This window comes from Aquarana catesbeiana, linkage group LG03 (assembly GCF_042186555.1).
Source record: "Aquarana catesbeiana isolate 2022-GZ linkage group LG03, ASM4218655v1, whole genome shotgun sequence".
NCBI classification, from domain to species: domain Eukaryota; kingdom Metazoa; phylum Chordata; class Amphibia; order Anura; family Ranidae; genus Aquarana; species Aquarana catesbeiana.
Window position 1 is genome coordinate 561,011,147 of NC_133326.1, and position 18,617 is coordinate 561,029,763.

At 45.8% G+C, this 18,617-nt stretch overlaps 1 protein-coding gene across 1 annotated transcript in view; it reads right to left on the minus strand.

Annotated features, from left to right (window-relative positions):
* Positions 1–18,617, minus strand: part of LOC141132855 (aldo-keto reductase family 1 member C1-like) — a 108,777-nt gene that overhangs the window by 44,524 nt on the left and 45,636 nt on the right. Inside the window, exons 3-4 of the mRNA XM_073621776.1 lie at positions 16,333–16,449; positions 162–239 (exon numbers count right to left, since the gene is read on the minus strand). Coding sequence (XP_073477877.1) covers positions 162–239; positions 16,333–16,449 — 195 coding nt within the window. The remainder of the gene's footprint in view (positions 1–161; positions 240–16,332; positions 16,450–18,617) is intronic.

Consider the following 18,617-nt stretch of genomic DNA (forward strand, 5'->3'; position numbering starts at 1 on the left):
CAATTAGAAAGACAACCTGACTATTTTTGAAACAATCCACTGTGCCAGTACAACTTGTATAGTAAATCTTATAGGAGATTAAAGTAATTTAACATATTCTTTAAGCCCTCCCCAACAAACATGGCTGAGCCCAGAATCAATGACCAAATCTCCTTTCTTACCTTCCAGGTATCCCGGATATCAGTGTTGTGAAAAATCAATTTTCCATTTTCGTCTTTGGGCATTGGATTATCTCCAGGCTGCGGAGTAATAAAGAATGTTTACATTCTGGTTTGTAGTGGGGCAGCAGTCTTCAGAGATACATTAAGGTGGGGGGGGGGGGGGGGGGGGGACACTTGAAGCAATAATGTAGCCATACCAATAAGTCAATCTTGACCATCTTGTCTTTGCTCCATCACAACAGTGAATCAAAATTATGATTATGTCAAAATCTGGCTTTTTCAGAAAAGAAATACAAAAATAAAATTTTTTACCAAATTTCATCTTTTGTGAACTTAAAACACTGAAAAATTAGGAAGGATTGACTTTTATGGGACCTCTGTGAGATCCACTATGGTCTTTGCATTGCTGAATTAACCTGTCTATAATCCTCAATAAAAAACTTTGCATTCTAAAAGTAAATGCACCACCAAGTATACTCGAGACAGGGAGTATGGCAAAGAGTTATCACTCCAACAGCTCTGCTCTTGTCCCAACTGGGAGTTTTGGTTGTTCTGATCAACTTGTGTGTTCAAGCTCCTCCTTTTTACATTCTAAATGTAGCAGCGCTTTACCCCTAGGTAATGGTGGAGGACACCCAGGTGGCTCAGTGAGCTACCGTTTCACCTCATGGCGCAACGTTTGACTCTTAGTGGGGTGCAAGGAATTGGACACCAGTCACTTTAAGGAATTTAATAGAATTTATTAAAGCCAATAAACTTGGGGAGAGTGGGGTAGGGCAACAAGATACACAAAAATAGCCAAAATGCAGAGCCTTGATTCTACTTACAGTCAATACAGGAGGATGGGCTTTAAAGAGGAAGTAAACCTTGATGGATTTTACTTCCTCTTTATTGCCCTGCAAAGTAAAAGCATAATAGGCTAGTATGCATTGCTTACTAGCCCATTATGTGCCATTTACCTGCAAACGAAGCCCGCAATGTCACCGCTGGTGGCCGCGTCCATCTTCACCCCTCTTCCTTCTGGGACCGTGGACTTCAGCTCTATGACTGGCCGGAGTCGCGTGACATCACTCCCGTGTATGTGCGGGGGAGCCGACGATCATGGCAGGGCCCTATAGAAACGTCACGATCGTGCCCTTTAGTGCACATGCATCGATGAGGTATATGGTAAATATCTCCTAAACCATGCAGGTTTAGGAGATATTTCCTGTACCTACAGGTATGAGGGAAATTTTATACTTACCTAACGGTAATTTTCCTTTCCTGATGCAAGCATGACAGCATATACATGTGGGTAGGCTCCGCCCCCTGCCCTATCACAGGACCGGTTATACTATAAGATTAGGTCTCCTCCCTACCTCCAGTATTCTCGTAATTTAGTATCACTGCAAGGCCTTTCGTTTTTTTCATTCTATTTATTTACACACACACACACACACACACACACATTTTTTTTTTTTTTTTTTACGGGAGGGACCCCTATATGCTGTCATGCTTGCATCAGGAAAGGAAAATTACCCTTAGGCAAGTATAAAATTTTCCTCATTCCTGACACAGCATGACAGCATATACGTGTGGGATGTACAAAATCACCAGACGATAAGGGTGGGTACTGTTGGAGTGTTTGAGGATTAGATCTATCCCCACTAACGACTGAGATGTATAATAGTTAAGGCTGCTGGTCCATAAGAATGGACCTCCAGTGTATTGAATGTAGACCAGGTCTTAGTTTACATATTAACTCTGGAGGGACTCCTTTGGAGTTCCGCCTATGGATGCGTAATCAGTTTGGAAGAGCGGTCTCTGTCCTTATGTGATAGATTTGTCCTAGCCATCTAAGCCCTTTGACTGACTTGATCTGCACTCCTGCGATTGTCTTTATTGGACAGTGCTTGTCTTCTGATGTCGTTAGGCCTGACGAGCCTATCGTTTTGCTTCTTGAAGAAGGGCCAATTCTATGTCTATCATCTTCAACCTTGAATCTATTTTCAATGTTTGTGGTACTTCAAACACTTTAGTTTGGATATGCCAGAAGGATGATGTTCTAACCCAGGTTGCAAAGACACTAACCTTTGCATAGTGTTGGAAGAGACTAGAGCCATTTTGCCTGATAATTTCAGCAACAAGGTAGTTTACGGCTTGACACTTGGATGTCTGAGATCCTTCTAGACCCATTTGTCACACAGAATACTTATTCCGTGTTACTGGCCATGTTGGGGGATGTTTTATCCTCCTGGATGGAGAGTGAGACCATGTGTCTCATACTATTTGGAAGACCCCATGGGGGAAAGAATAATCTGCCCAGTTCTTTCGGCATTGGTTGCCAAGATATGCAACCGTTACTGGATCCCAGAGAGTGAGGACACGACTGAGTTTCATGTATCCTTTAATGCCGTCTCTAGGCTTACTTGTACAATTCAATCCTTAGAGCAAGAAACAGAATTCCATCCTTTAAATTCTGTAGGTTTTCCTTGTATCTAATGTACTTGAAGTCTGGAGTAGGCGTTCTGACCTCCATAGGATTTCAAACACTAAAGGTGAGACCTCCACTTCTTGGTCTCCAGCATGTACATATAACTTGTATAGATTTGGAAGATGCCGTTGGCCACGCTGTATGAGGTGTTGGACCTCTTGGAAGGAGAATAGGATGATATTGTACCTGCATATATCATGGCCTGTAAGCCACAGGGCCATTGTTATCACCACTGAACGGCTGCGAATCCGGATAAGGATCTTGGAGATTGTTAAATATACATATTGGCCAGTCTGCATGCCCAGCTGGCTGATTAGTTTCTCCGCTTCCACCTCTGGGAAGCCACCCAGGTTATTGTCAGACCAATATCTTGATAGCCTTTACTTGTTGCCGATCCTTTGATTGGCTTGTTGGTTTGGAGACTATCCATTTGTCATCCAATGGCCTTTGTACCTTACGCCGTCTGGCAGTAAGTTCTAGAAACCCTATCTAACGGGCTGGTAGACCTGACCGGGAGATACCTCTGACAGAAGTTGACTAGTTCTGCATTTATTCTTGACAGCGAAGATAGGCCTTCCCCATTTTGCTGAGTCTTTGCAGCATAGTTGAGGCTCTTTTTGTTGCGTTTCGGAAAGACTTCAGTCTGCGACCACTGCAACTCTGACTTTTGGACACCTTGTCCTTTATCCGCATGAATACCCGACGAGTAACAACTTGTGATGATCGATATGCCTAATAGCTGATACGCTGAAAGATTAGTTAGCTTAGCTACCTCCTCAAAAGGGGACTTGTTTCCTCTGTGGATCCATTGTTCCTGGTGCAGGAAATAATTCTTTCCTTACTACGAAAAACCAGTTAATACAGTTGTCAACCTTCCCTTGGGCCCTTTGGACCACCTGGGTTACTACAGGTTACTTTATCCCTCTTGCGACCGTGGGATGCAACCAATGGAAAAGAGCTATTTGTTCGAGTGAGATACTTCTACTGTTGCTCTCTCTGAGAGTAACTTTATTGTATTTTTTCAGAGATTCAGAACTGCTTCCTGATAGGTCATTGTTGTAATGAGACTAGTTGGTCTCTAGATGAGGACTCCTCCTGACTCGATCAGAGTCTGTACTAGGACTCGAAGGGCATCTGAAGTGTGTATACAGTATATACACATACACTCAAACACACACTTGTGAACGACAACATACAGGATATACAAGGCAATACCGACATATAATCATACACATAGGTTGGACTTGATCGACTTGTGTCTATCCTCAACCTCACCCACTTTGCAACCATGCGATTATGCAACTTGCTAGGTGCAAGAGACCATCTACAGTCTTAGCCTAGGTTTCCACTATTACGACCTAAAAATCGTGCGATTTTACTGCGATTTCTATGCGACTTGAATCAATGCCTGTGTATTCTTGATGTCCATGGTCCCAAGTACATCATAGTGGGATCAAAAGTAGTATACGGACTACTTTGAAGTCGATGCGACTTGGAGTTGCACCGCTATAAACGATACTTCTTGAAAATCATGGGGTATGATTTGTGGAGGCCAAGCCCTACTGACGGCTGTAGAGATTAATTGCAATAATGGCCTATGCAATTTTGGATCCTCATCCTTCTGCTTGTTGTTCAAGTCTTACTTTTGACTAACGACCATGTAGTCATAACCCTTGTGCTTCTAATGCGTCATGGAGGGGATGCAATGAATTGGCAGAGAGGAATGAAAATTACATCGGTTTCCTTAATGCACAGAACCCACGGATCCGAAGCTCAAATTTACATAGAACTGTCAGCTGCCCTACTGGGCGGCTTGGGTTTAGGCAAATAAAGAAGATAAGTGTTAAGGCTAGCCAGAGGCTAGCCTGTATTTGTGGGAGGAGTCTGAGAGGGCTATTTAAGCCTCCTCCTCTGACAGGCCAGGGCTCGTCGGCGTTTCTGGGTTGGTTGCACGTCACTTCCGGCCTCCTTACAGAGCGGCAGTCGGCCGCAGCCATGATGTCTCTGCCTCTCTTATAACACCGCCAGGGGACCGCCTGCCCGTCCCCCTTGCCTTCCCTGGGTTCCACCAGCATCATGGGGGCCACCCCGCCCGTCCTCTCCTTCAGCCCATGTTCCACCCAGCATCATGGGGGGGCCGCCCGCCCGCTTCTCCCGGCGCTCATTTTTGGGGGAGAGACCGTCCGTCCATCCTTCCTCCACCCACTTTCTCCACGGCTCCATCTGGCCAGGCTCCACGGCTTCTCCCGGCGCTCATGGGGGGCGGGAGGAGCATCCATCCATCACTTCAGCTGAGATCAATCCCGCCGCCTGCTTCTCTCCCTTATCACTGTGTTCCTGCCAGCGCCATGGGAGCCGCCCGCCCGCTTCTCCCGGCGTTCATGCTGGGGGTTGGTGAGCGGGGGGGGGGCGTTCGTCCATCCATCCTCCAGCCACCCACGGCTCCATCTGGCCAGGATGCCGCCTGCCCGCTTTTCCCGGGGTTCATGCGGCGGGGGGGGGGCTGTCCGTCCTTCCATCACCTCAGCCTAGCGTAATCCCGGATGGTGGGGGTGGGGCCGCCCGCTTCTCCCTTTCATCAGCGTTTCCTGCCAGCATCGTGGGAGCCGACTGCATGCTTCTCCCGGTGCTCTTTGAGGGGGGGAATAGTATCCATCCATCCATCCGTCACTCACCTACTTGCCACTCACCCGCTACTTCACCTCCCTGGAACCATGCCAAGCATGAACGGGACGCCCGCACGCCTCACACTTCTCATGGGGGAGGGGGTGCTCACCCACCTGCTCATCTCCCGGTACTCATGTGGGGCATCATGGGGGGGGGATCCCCACACACCTCCCGGCCATCCACTACTTCAGTCACATGTTCATAGCATGCATTTCTGCCCCAGGAGTTCTGTCCTAGCGTTTTTCGTCATAGCATTTTCTGCCCCAGCGTTTTTTGTCATAGCATTTTCTGCCCCAGGATTTCTGTCATAGCATTTTCTGCCATAGCGTTCTGCCCCGGCATTTCTGTCCAAGCGTTTTTCTGCCTCAGCATTTCTGTCATAGCGGTTCTGCCCCAGTTCTGTCATAGCATTTCTGCCCCAAGGTGTTCTGTCATAGCAGTGTTTCTGCCCCAGCTTTCTGTCTCAGCATTTGTCTACTGCGTTCAGTCTCTGCATTGATGTTCACTGCGTTCAGCCCCGGCATTTATTATCACTGCGTTTCTGCCCCAGCTTTTTTTTATCAGTGTTCTGCCCCAGCATTTCTGTCATAGCATTTCCTGCCCCAGGATTTCTGTCATAGTTTTTCTGCCCCAGCATTTCTGTCATAGCATTTTCTGCCCCAGGATTTCTGTCATAGTTTTTCTGCCCCAGCATTTCTGTCTTAGCGGTTCTGCCCCAGGGTTTCTGTCATAGCGTTTCTGCCCCAGTTCTGTCATAGCGTTTTTCTGCCCCAGGGTTTCTGTTGTAGCGCTCAGCCCCTGCATTTCCATCGTAACGTTCGGCCCCAGCTTTCCATCGTAGCATTCTGGCCCAGCTTTCCATCGTAGCATTCTGGCCCAGCATTTCTGTCAGCTTTCTGCCACAGCATTTCTGTTACAGCGTACTGCCCCAGCATTTCTGTCTCTGCATTTTTGTCATAACGTTTCTGCCCCAGGGTTTTCCACAGCATTTCTGTCATAGCGTTTCTGCCCCAGGAATTCTGTCATGGCGTTTTTCTGTCATAGTCTTCTGCCCCAGCATTTCCGTCTCGGCGTTCAGTCTCAGCATTTCTTTCATGGCACTTCTGCTCCAGGAGTTCTGTCATTGCATTTCTGTCTCAGCAATCTGTCATTGCGTTTCTGCCCCAGGATTTCTGTAATGGCTTTCTGCCTCAGCGTTTAAGTCTCAGCGTTTCTGTCATAACGTTTCTGCCCCAAGGATTTCTGTCATTTCGTTTCTGCCTCAGCGTTCAGTTTCAGCATTTTCTGTCTTAGCGTTGCTGTCCTTGCGTTTCTGTACAGGATTTCTGTCATGGCATTTCGGCCTCAGCGTTTCTGCACCAGGATTTTTATCTTAGCATTGCTGTCCTTGCGTTTCTGCACCAGCATTTCTGTCATGGCATTTCTGTCCCAGCGTTTCTGCACCAGGATTTCCGTCTTAGCGTTGCTGTCCTTGCGTTTCTGCACCAGGATTTCTGTCATGGCATTTCTGCCTCAGTGTTTCTGCCCCGGATTTCTGTCATGGCATTTCTGCCTCAGCGTTTCTGCACCAGGATTTCCGTCTTAGCGTTGCTGTCCTTGCGTTTCTGCACCAGGATTTCTGTCATGGCATTTCTGCCTCAGTGTTTCTGCCCCGGATTTCTGTCATGGCATTTCTGCCTCAGCGTTTCTGCACCAGGATTTCTGTCTTACCGTTGCTGTCCTTGCGTTTCTGCACCAGGATTTCAGTCATGGCATTTCTGCCTCAGCGTTTCTGCCCCGGATTTCTGTCATGGCAGTTCTGCCTCAGCGTTTCTGCACCAGTATTTCTGTCTTACCGTTGCTGTCCTTGCGTTTCTGCACTAGGATTTCTGTCATGGCATTTCTGCCTCAGCGTTTCTGTCCTTGCGTTTCTGCCCCAGGATTTCTGTCATTGCAATTCTGCCTCAGCGTTCTGTCGTTGTGTTTCTGCCCCAGGATTTCTGTAATGGCTTTCTGCCTTAGCGTTTAAGTCTCAGCGTTTCTGTTATAGCGTTTCTGCCCCAGGATTTCTCATTTCGTTTCTGCCTCAGCGTCAGTTTCAGCATTTCTGTCATAGCATTACTGTCCGCGCGTTTTTCTGCCCCAGGTTTTCTGTCATAGAGTTTCTGCTTCAGCGTTCAGTCTCAGCATTTCTGTCCGTAAGCATTTTCTGTCATACCGTCACTGTCCTTGCGTTTCTGCCCCACGATTTCTGTCATAACGTTTCTGCCGCAGCGTTCAGTCTCAGCATTTCTGTCATAGCGTTTCAGGCTCGGGGTTTCAGCCATCATCGTTTCTCAGAGGGGCGTTGTTCAGTCACGGCATACTCCAGTAGCTGTCTTCATCTTCGTCATTTGTCATGTCTCATCGTATCTTTGTTCATGTTTGTACCTGGGTCAGTTAGCTAGGGCTCACATGTCAGGATCTGTCACGTCTACAGATCCATACGGGCTGAGGTTTCGTTTGTTAATGATTGTTGACCACAATCTTCTCGCCCGTATACCATACGTCATACGATGCACGTTCATTCACCACACCTGTCCAATCACCCACCACGGTCTGTGGGTACACCAGCCCTGAGTTTTCAGTTTAATTACCTGTCAGGTTACTCGGGCTTACTTACCATTTACACGAGGGGGGGGGGGGAGAGATCCGTCAGCAGGTTCATTCACACGCAGTGGTCTTGACATTTCTGTTCCTGTTCTCATACTTAGGTAGGCACAGAGGGGCGTTGTTGTTCTCATGTCTTGTCTGTCATTTCTCTTGTTCGTATTCTCAGGTTGGGCTGTGTTGGCATCCATCATCCCCTTGTTGGTCCTTAAGTGGTAGGTTTGGGCAAACGTCGTCATGATTCTGGATTCCACTCTCTGCTTTGATCTCTGGGCTAGGATGTGGCCTGGAAGACTGCGCAGGGATGTCAGTCCAGTCATTTTTTCCGTTCCCCAGCCAGTTCCAGGTAGGGGGGTTTCAGTCACTTTGGGTATGACTGGGTGGGACCAGTATTCTGTGTCTGGCTTGGTTTCGCCATGTTGACAATGCCTATTGCCATAGTGCATGGGCCTCATCCAACTACTCCATCACATCCTTCAGGTATTTAGCATTTTGAACTCCTGCCAGTTGTCTTTTGGCACTCACCCTTGCACTTTCCCATACCAGTATGGGTAGGTCAGGGCTGAGGGGGGGGGGGGGTTCACTGAGCACTTCTCTGGTGTCCGGTCGAAGTTTCGATCTTCTCGGCTATCATTTTGCAGGGGCTTCTCAGGACAGCCATTGCTCCCCTTCCTCCACGTATCCTCTCATTCACAAGCAGTTCATTCTCATGTCTGGGTCGTTTCAGGCTCCATCCAAATCGTTCACGGGACGTTTTGTTGGGTTCTGGGTCAGGAGTCGGGGGAAGTTTCTCCTGTCATAGTGGATACTTATCGGATATATTCTGTCGCCACACGGGCGCACGCTTCTCCACTTCATGGATTCTCACCTTCCCTTCACCTAAATTTGTGTCTTTTTGCCCTCTTTTCAGGCATACTGACCAATCAGGCCAAGGCACACCTCAGGCCTTGGTGCTTAGGAGTATCACTTTCTCACTCGAAGACTCCGACTACAAGTGTTAAGGCTAGCCAGAGGCTAGCCTGTATTTGTGGGAGGAGTCTGAGAGGGCTATTTAAGCCTCCTCCTCTGACAGGCCAGGGCTCGTCGGTGTTTCTGGGTTCCCACCCACCCGTTTCCCCCAAATTTTCATGCATACTCATAATACTTTTCTTACATTCAGGGTATGCCCTCTTTTCAGGCATACTGACCAATCAGGCCAAGGCACACCTCAGGCCTTGGTGCTTAGGAGTATCACTTTCTCACTCGAAGACTCCGACTACAATTGATTCTTTATTTTCTGCTATAGTTCTCCTAGGTATAGCCTATCATTCACTCTTCGTTACTTTGCCTTTTTGGCTATCCTCTGGTCATTGGCATAAGGGATTAATCCTCCTTCTTGATATCACCAGATCCGACTTGAACAGTCATTACTCTGACTTAAAGCGGCATGTGTTTGTGGGATGAGCCATAAGGGTTCACTGACCACAATGATTACTGGAGAAACAGCATACAGTCTTGTATCCGCAGTGGCTGAACTGCATCATTGGCTACTCAATTTTCAATCTAGGATTCGCCATCATAGAGAGTTTATCACTGACCAGAGCTCTGCTTTCATCCTGTCTGGGGTCTTGACACTCTGGCTACCGAAGTGAGCTCAGACGCCGGTCACAAAACACTACTTAACAGTGGTATGAACCTTCTTCATCTCTGGCTCTATTTTCTGTCCCAGGACCTCTGCAAAGGATATGGTTTCTTCTGTTGGAAGAATGGCACCTTTGGTTAATCTGATGAAGCCTGTTTGGCCGGCTGCTTTTGAGGCAGAGGTACCTTTTAGATGACTGTTTGAATAGCTTAGTACCTGAGCTCCACACAGTCAGTTTGGACGGGGGTTAAAGTATCCACCTTTGCTTCTGATATGCCAACTTGCTATAGCAATTTCCCAGAAGCAAGCTAAGGCTGACCCCTCTGGCCAGTCTGATAAAGACTCCCTGGTGAAGTGCCTCTTAAATAAACACAGCTGTTTGATTAGGCTTGGTATGGAACCATTAGTGACTGTAGGCTCTCAATCTCTGCCCATTTGTCACTGCTTCTGGCCTTTGTTTTGCATTTTGGCCAACACACCTTTTACCACCAGACCACTACGATTACTGTAGAGATTTCTTGATCTGCCTCTTCTGGCAGTTAAATACATAGTGGTTCCTTCAGGGCTGCAAAGGGCCTGTCCCTTGTGGCAGAAGCAGGTTGACTGGTGTTGGTGTTGAGGGATGGAGAGATTATGCCCATAATGTGCACTCTTTTAGGATATAGCATATACCTACCTGCCCCCACCTTTTAGTTAAAGTTGCTGGTCTCTAGGAAGGCTGATTGCTACTAGTTTACAGATGAGCTGAAAGCCTGGAGTCATTAGTGGGAGTATTTGCCATAAGTAGTAACCACTCTGTGGGGGTACCCCAAATAACACAACCAATTACATATTGCTAACAGGTAAGTACTAAGGAATGTGACTAAACAGATCCTGACTTTTATTTTAGCACCAAGGTCAGCATGTTAATGCATAGAAATAAACACATAACAGTCATTGATACTGTAGAGTTAATGTAATCACAGGTAAGCAGCGCAAGTTAATAGTCATCTGACAATTAGCACTAGTAGGTTAACCTACCTTAGACACATGTACCGCCAAGGATCATACCACAACCAAACATCAATACACAGTGAGCCCAGTCTGCAGGGCCAGGCCCTGCGTTAATAGAAAAGGGCTCAGCATCACCTGTTATCAGTCCAAGCATTAGCAATAATGCAGACACAGACCACAACCTGTGAAACTTTAGTAAACAGAGTGGCCCTATAGACAGCCAGTAAGATTCGCATGTGTGATGTATGCTTTTCAGAAATGCAAACTAACAGCATACCTGCAGACAATAATTCAAGCCTGTAGGACCAGGTTTTGCATCGTTTAGCACAGCACAGCACACCTGCTATCAGCATAGCAGTATTGCAGACACAAACCACAACCTTTCAGAGATGAAAGCTTAACAACATACTTGCAGCAGTAACTGAATATTATTGATTTGTGCACCAGGTGGTGCCTTACCACCTGCATGCTTCAAGTCCAATAAATGTCCATCCATGGCATCATGATAAAGGAGCAATCCCTAGAGACCAGATACCTGCACCCCTCTCCGGGATCCTTGTGGGGTGAGGTTTCCCCCATATAGGCGTTCATGTCAGCCTTTACAGCGGGGAGCTTCGTCACAGGAGAGGCTCGAACCTGTGTGGCTTGGTCAGAAGTGTCTGACAGGTGAGGGAAAAAATTAAAAATCCTGCTCTTTCAGCAGCAGCATAACCGGCTGTTAGCAGTGAGGAAAAAAAAAGAGAATACTGGAGGTAGGGAGAATACCTAATCTTATAGTATAACCGGTCCTGTGATAGGGCAGGGGGCGGAGCCTACCCACACGCATATGCTGTCATGCTGTGTCGGGAAAGCCTTATTATAAGCTTACCTGTAGGTAAAAGTGGTCTGTAAGGGTTTACAACCACTTTAAGCTGGAACTGGCACTTTGTACTCTACAGACAGCTTTAAAGCGCAACTCTGGGAAACCTAAAAAATATTCCTTGAGGTGGGGCTGTGCCCACACTGCAAGGGTTAAATGCTTATTTAGGTCTAGGGGACATAAAAAAGGATGATCTACTTATCTGATCCTCTGTGCTGCTAAATCATTCCTTGCAGCATTTTTTCCTTCATGTTCTAGAGGTTTAAGGTCCTGATGTTATTAAGACCAATCGTCAATTGTTATAATGGTCGGACAGCTTCACCGCTCATACAGCTATCACTGTGTTTGCCGAACACTATGCGAAGACGTCACTGACTCCTTCTCCCCACGCGTATCATAACATGTCACGTGACTTAACAACAACAAAAGCGATTCAGCTACTGCAAATGTGTGAGTGGATTACATTGTTTGCCCAGTCTTGTAGCATTTAAAAACACTGCATAATGATGGTTTTTCTTTTATCTTTATGTGAATCATCACCTTTCAAATGTAATTCATCATGCAACTGTGATCTGTGAGAATTGAAATACAAGCAAGTTCATCAAAGGCAAGTGATTGGACATTTAGACCTCAGCTGGATTAACACAAACAGACACTATTTATTGTTTTTTGTTTTTTTGTTTTCATCTACATATATCTAGGGATGTGTGTTCCCTTATATGTTTTTTGATGCATCTATTTGCATTTATTCACTTTATTGATTGATATATTTATTTGCACCTATTCACTTTACTGATTATATCAGGGTGTTTTTATGGTTTAGGATTTTATATATAAGCACCACTCCAACAGATGGGGATAGTTTGATAAGTGCACCAACATATTTTATATTGATTTATAGCAGAGCAGAAGTGCAGACCCAGATACTTACCAACTGAGGTGCCCCAGATATAAACCATACTGTATGGCCAAAAATTTGTGGACATCGGATCATCACTCCTACTTTATTGTTAAAAGTATGTGGACATACCTCTAAATTACTGGGTTAAATTTTTATTGGTGTTTCAAGTGAAGGGTATTGTCAATGCTACAACATACAAAGACATGTTAGACAATTGTGGACTTCCAATTTTGTGATAACACCTTGATGGAAGGCCTGTTTCTGTTCTGCCCCTGCACACAAAGCCAGCTCTATAAATATATCATTTGTTGAGTTTGATATGAAGGAACTGGATAGCCTGCACTGAGCCCTGGCTTCAACCCTACTGAACACCATTAGAATGAAATGGAACACTGACTTTAATGCCGCATACACACGGTCGCAATTTCCGACAACAAATGTTCGATGTGAGCTTGTTGTCGGGAAAATCCGACCGTGTGTAGGCTCCATCGGACATTTGCTGTCGGAATTTCCGACAACAAATGTTTGAGAGCTGGTTCTCAATTTTTCCGACAACAAAACTTGTCGGAAATTCTGAGCGTGTGTACACAATTCCGACGCACAATATTCCACGCATGCTCGGAATCAAGCACTGGCTATTGAACATCATTTTTCTTAGCTCGTTGTACGCCTTGTACGTCACCGCGTTCTTGACGTTCGGAATTTCCAACAACATTTATGTGACCGTGTGTATGCAAGACAAGTTTGAACCAACATCCGTCGGAAAAAAATCCACGGTTTTGTTGTCGGAATGTCCGATCGTTTCTACGCGGTATAAGTCTCTTTCCAACATCAGTAACTGACCTCATTAATACTCTTATGGTCCAATAGGCACGCATAACTAAATACCGTACATACTCCAACATCTTATGGAAAGCTTTCCTATAAGCCCTCTATATTAAATGTCCTTGGTTTTGGTATGGGATGTCAAAAAAGCTCATATAGGTGTGTGTGTGTTTAAAACTTAGCTATCAAGCTCTGAAAACAATAGTCATTATTTTTCAAGAGATCAGTAAGAATTAGGCTGGTGAACATAAAAATTAACCTCCCTGGCGGTATGATTATTTCAGATTTTAGGTGCTAAAAGCGGTACAGTTATTTTGCATGGAAATTTGGCGTTTTATATTGTAGGCCTGTAATTCTTAGGAATAATTCACTTAAATCTGTCCAAACCAGAGTCTAGTAGACATCCCGGGTATGATAAAGTTTGAAAAACAAAATCATAAATTATAATATAATAAATAACTATAAATAATTATACCAAATAATAATATAATAATAATAAAAATTATTCAATAATGTAATCAAATCAAATCAAAAACACTGAAATTTGCTCAGTTGCAGAATTGTCGCTGTCGTTACTTTTCAGTGTTTGATGACGGATTTCCCCACAAATCATTATCGCTCAATTCTGCGAGTGATTCTAATTTATTATCGCTGTTTTCTAGCTGGTCTAAAACCACTTTTGATGTAAAGAGACCATTTTGGTTGCTATGGACAATCTCCAGTTTCCAGACAGAAAGAACAGTTTTTATAATATAAAACTGCATGCAGGGCATGGACAGACCACTAGGGACAAAGGAGATGTGTAATTATTTGATACAGTACTGTAATCTGTAAGATTACAGTATACTGTATCTATACTGTGTGTTTTACTTTTTGAATTTGGCGCGAACTCCGTCTCCGTGCGTCCCAACGTTAGCAGGGAACAGAGCTCGGCACTGTGAACCGAGCGAGACACGGCGGCTCGCAGATCACAGCAGGGAGACATCACAGGATCCAGGGGACAAGGTAAGTACACTCTACAAGGATCCTGTGATGCGATCCCGAGTCTGGCTCAGGGTTACCGCTATGAATATGACTAGTTCATATCTATATTTTACTAACTTTAAAATGAAAAATATTTTAATTTATTAGTCTTGCATAAAATTAAAAAGATTATTAAGAACTATATACTGAATATTACAGAAAATATATGCTAAAAACACTACACGGTCTGTTTAATAAGGCCTAAATCAAGTGTAGCAGAATCTCTGACCTCTTCCAGTCTAATGGGAACCTTCAAGGCCAAAGATAGCTGACATCCTTCAATAAGTGGTGGGTTGTGAGGCATAGTGGGTGCAAAGATGGTAAAAGTCATTGGGAGCCAGACACTTCTTGGATGTAAAAGAGGTTTTATTTCTTTGAGAATCCTTTTTATATTTTGTAGGGGAAAGAGGGTTAGGGCCAGGACACCCTTAAGTAGTTGCAATTTCAAATGGCAGACTCCAAGACTTCAATAGGAGAACAGCCGTAAAGGGAAAAGCCCCAGCAAGGCACCACTTCTGCATGTGCAGGATTGCTGTCTCCTATGGCAACAATACTTAAACAGTTCCTAACTCAAAGTAACAGTTCTTTCAGCTGTACTACAACTTCTCTTTGTAGTTCTTCAGCCCCTTGAGCTCCTGGTCTTTCACTGGACCCTCTGATTAACTAACTCTGAATCCTGTGAGCTCCTCAAGGCTTTTGCGGTGGTATCTCCCTCAAGCGTCACTCACGCTTCCCTGCTGGGTCCCTAGCTTGGCACTTCGGATAAATTCAAGCTTCACCCCTGCTGACTGGCTCGATCCCTAGCTTGACACATAAGGCTGCTCTGCAAGCATCACCTCCTCTGGTTGGGTTCCTGACTTGAACACCGCCTGAAGTTTCCCGATTCTCCACCATGCCCGTTCGATGAGAATACTGCTCCTGTACTTGCTTCAGTTACTCACTGTGGTCCCTGGTAAAGGCAATTGGTCCCTTCATGGCGACAGCTTCCCTTCTACCTCCGTCCACTGACAGATTATTTTGGTTACTTTTGGTTGGACTGCAAGCTGCAGTCCCAACCCCGTGCTGCCCTCTTACTTCTGGATAGGCCCTCACACAGCCTGATGCCCCCGGGATAGGCCCAATCTCCGGCCAAGCAGCCCAGGGCAGACGAGACACGTCCACCCAGACGGCGGTCTGGGTGGCACACAAGAACACCGGGTCACCTGACCTCACCTGAATATATAGGCTCTTCCAGCAGGCCAAGGGATTCAACAAAAATCCCTGCCCATTGGCTGAGATAACCCATATACCCATAACCTGACCTTTAGTTGTCCTTCTCAATCTAAATTAAAGGGGTTGTAAAGGTAAAAATTTTTTCACCTTAATGCATTCTATGCATTAAGGTGAAAAAACTTTTGACAGTACCGCCGCCCCCAGCCCCCCCGTTTTACTTACCTGACGCCTCGAATCTTCGCTCCTCGTCCTCGTCAGCTTCATTGCAGCTCAGCCTGGTCGCTGATTGGCTGCAGTGGATGGATTGAAAGCAGCGCAGCCATTGGCTCGCGCTGCTGTCAATCACATCCGATGACGCGGCGCGCCGGGGGGCGGGGCCGAGTGATACAGCGAGCGGCTATAGCCGCCGGCTGTATCACGGGAGCGCGCCCGCAAGCACTCACCACCGTGCGAGGGAGCTCGCATGAAGGTGGTAAATGCTTGCGGGGAGGAGCTGAAACAGCCGCCGAGGGACCCCAGAAGACCAGGTTCGGGGCCACTCTGTGCAGAACGAGCTGCACAGTGAAGGTAAGTATAACATGTTTGTTATTTTAAAAAAAAAAAAAAAACATCTTTACAACCCCTTTAATCTCAAATCTAACCTCCAAGTGCCCAGCCACCTGGTGGTAGAGGAGGAAAGTACAACCAGGCTAAACTTAGGATCAAGTCAATTGATCCCTAGTAATTAACTACAGTAGCTACTCCTGACAAGGAATTTGGTGAGGAGCTCCCTGACTAAACCCCGGGGCGCTACATCAGTAATACAAGTCAGAACTGAAGATGCGGCATAATTCAGGGCAACTATTTAGGTTGTTTCCTTAACTTTAGAGCAGTCAGGACAAAGAAAACTAACAACTAGATGGTCACTGATTTGCTTGATCGTTTCATTATTTTTAAACAAGTCTGTATAGGGATGGTGTGTGAACATACCTTAAACTCCACAGGGGTGTGGATTAGGAACAGATCCATGTAATCTAGTCCAAGATCCTTTAGAGATCTCTCAAGAGCCGGACGGACCCTTTCGGGGGCATGATTAGTTAACCAAAGCTTAAAATAAAAAAAAATAAAAAGAATTTGGTCAGAAAAGGTGATACAGGTAGTGAAAAGGATAAGTCATAGACAAAGACTTGGGTAACCTCATCATGTAGCAGGACATGAATGACAATGTATTTACATTGAGTGACTTTTTGTTTTTCAAATAAAAAAACTTTGTCATGGGGTCAGTGTTTTTTTTGTTTTTTTTAACCGTCATTTCCCTGTGGGTTTGGTTGATATTTGGGGGCCCTCTAATTTTAAGCAGCTTCCAGATTCCTATAAGTCCCCCCCCCCACAAACCCATACATCCTCTTAGGGACCAAATGTGGTAATAAATTCCTCCCCTAAAACATTTTTTTTTATTAAACTGTACCTTTCTGTAACTTCATGTGGAGATTTAACACATCATAACCTGCATGTTATTAAAAGATTTGTGCATTTTCAATGTTGCTCTTTAAGCTGCATTAAAAAAAAAAACTATCACCCAGCTAACGAATTATATTGGGAGACAACTACTTTTGCTTCTGCATGATGCAAGACTGGGGTTGATTTACTAAAGGCAAATAGACTGTGCTCTTTGCAAGTGCAGTTGCACCCATTTTTTCCAGAGCTTAGTAAATGTGGCAAAGCTCTGCTGATTTCCAGCATCAAATCATGTGCAAGCAAAAATGCTGTTTTGTTTTTGTTTTTTGATTTTTCCTTGTACCCCCTCAGGAAAAAAAAAACAGTAAGCCCGACCTTTTTTTTTTTGGTAAAATATTTTTACTAAAATAAAATAAGAATTACAAGAGTGCAGGGTTTAGGAGTGCGGTATGCAGAGAATGCAGGGTTCGTCAGTGCATTACGCTCAGAATGCAGTGATCACGAGTGCGTTGCACTCAGAATGCAGGGTTTAGGAGTACGTTTTATGCTCAGAATGCAGGGTTCAGGAGTGCGTTTTACGCTCACAATGCAGGGTTCAGGATTGCATTTTACGCTCAGAATGCAGGGATCAGAAGTGTTTTTTTTTACACTCAGAATGCAGGGTTCAGGAGTGCATTGCACTCAGAATATAGGGATCAGGAGTGTGTTGCGCTCAGGATGCAAGAATCATGAGTGTGTTGCACTCAGCATGCAGGGATCAGGAGTGCGTTGTGTTCAAAATGTAGGGATCAGGCGTGTGTTGCGCTCAGAATGCAGGGATCAGGAGTGCGTTACGCTCAGAATGCTGGGATCAGGAATGCGTTGCGCTCAGAGTGCAGTGATCAGGAGTGTGTTGCGCTCAGAATGCAGGGATCAGGAGTGTGTTGCGCTCACAATGCAGGGATCAGGAGTGCGTATTACACTCAGAATGCAGGGATCAGGCATGCGTTGCTTTCAGAATTCAGGGATCAGGAGTGCGTTGCGCTCAGAATGCAGGGTTCAGGAGTGGGTTTTACGTTCAGAATGCAGAGTTTAGGAGTGCATTTTACGTGCAGAATGCAGGGTTCTGTAGTGCGTTGCGCTCAGAATGCAGGGATCAGGAGTGCGTTGCCCTCAGAATGCAAGGATCAGGAGTGTGTTGCGCTCAGAATGCAGGGATCAGGAGTGCATTGCACTCAGAATGCAGGGATCAGGAGTGCGCTCAGAATGCTGGGATCAGGAATGCGTTGCGCTCAGAGTGCAGGGATCAGGAGTGTGTTGTGCTCAGAATGCATGGATCAGGATTGCGTTTTATGCTTAGAATGCAGAGATCAGGAGTTCTGGACAGAGGACGGGAGTCAATTTTCATATTGCCAAGCTGGTGATTGGTTGTTTAGGACCGCCCTGTGACCTAGCAACCAATCACCAGCGGTTTAACTTAAATAGTTCATTTGGCCGGCTCATCCCCCCACCCTCCATCCTGAGCTGTGCTTCCTCCCTGTATCCACTGTTCACTGATCACAGCGGCGGAGGAGGCTGCTGGGGGAGGAAGAGAGAGAGGGACCAGGATAAAGAAAGCGTAGCAGAACTGCGGAGGAGGTGGGAGGGAGAGAGAGACTGGGATGGGGCGGTGCGGTGGAGCCGGCTGGGAGGAAAGACAAGGACCAGCATGTAAAAGGCAGGGGTCAGCGGCGCAGGAATCAGTTTGCAGTCCACCTGTCAATTGCAGGCGGTCGACAGGTGGACCGCGATCGACGGGTTGTCGACCCCCAGTGTAGTCTGTTTGCCTTTAGGAAATC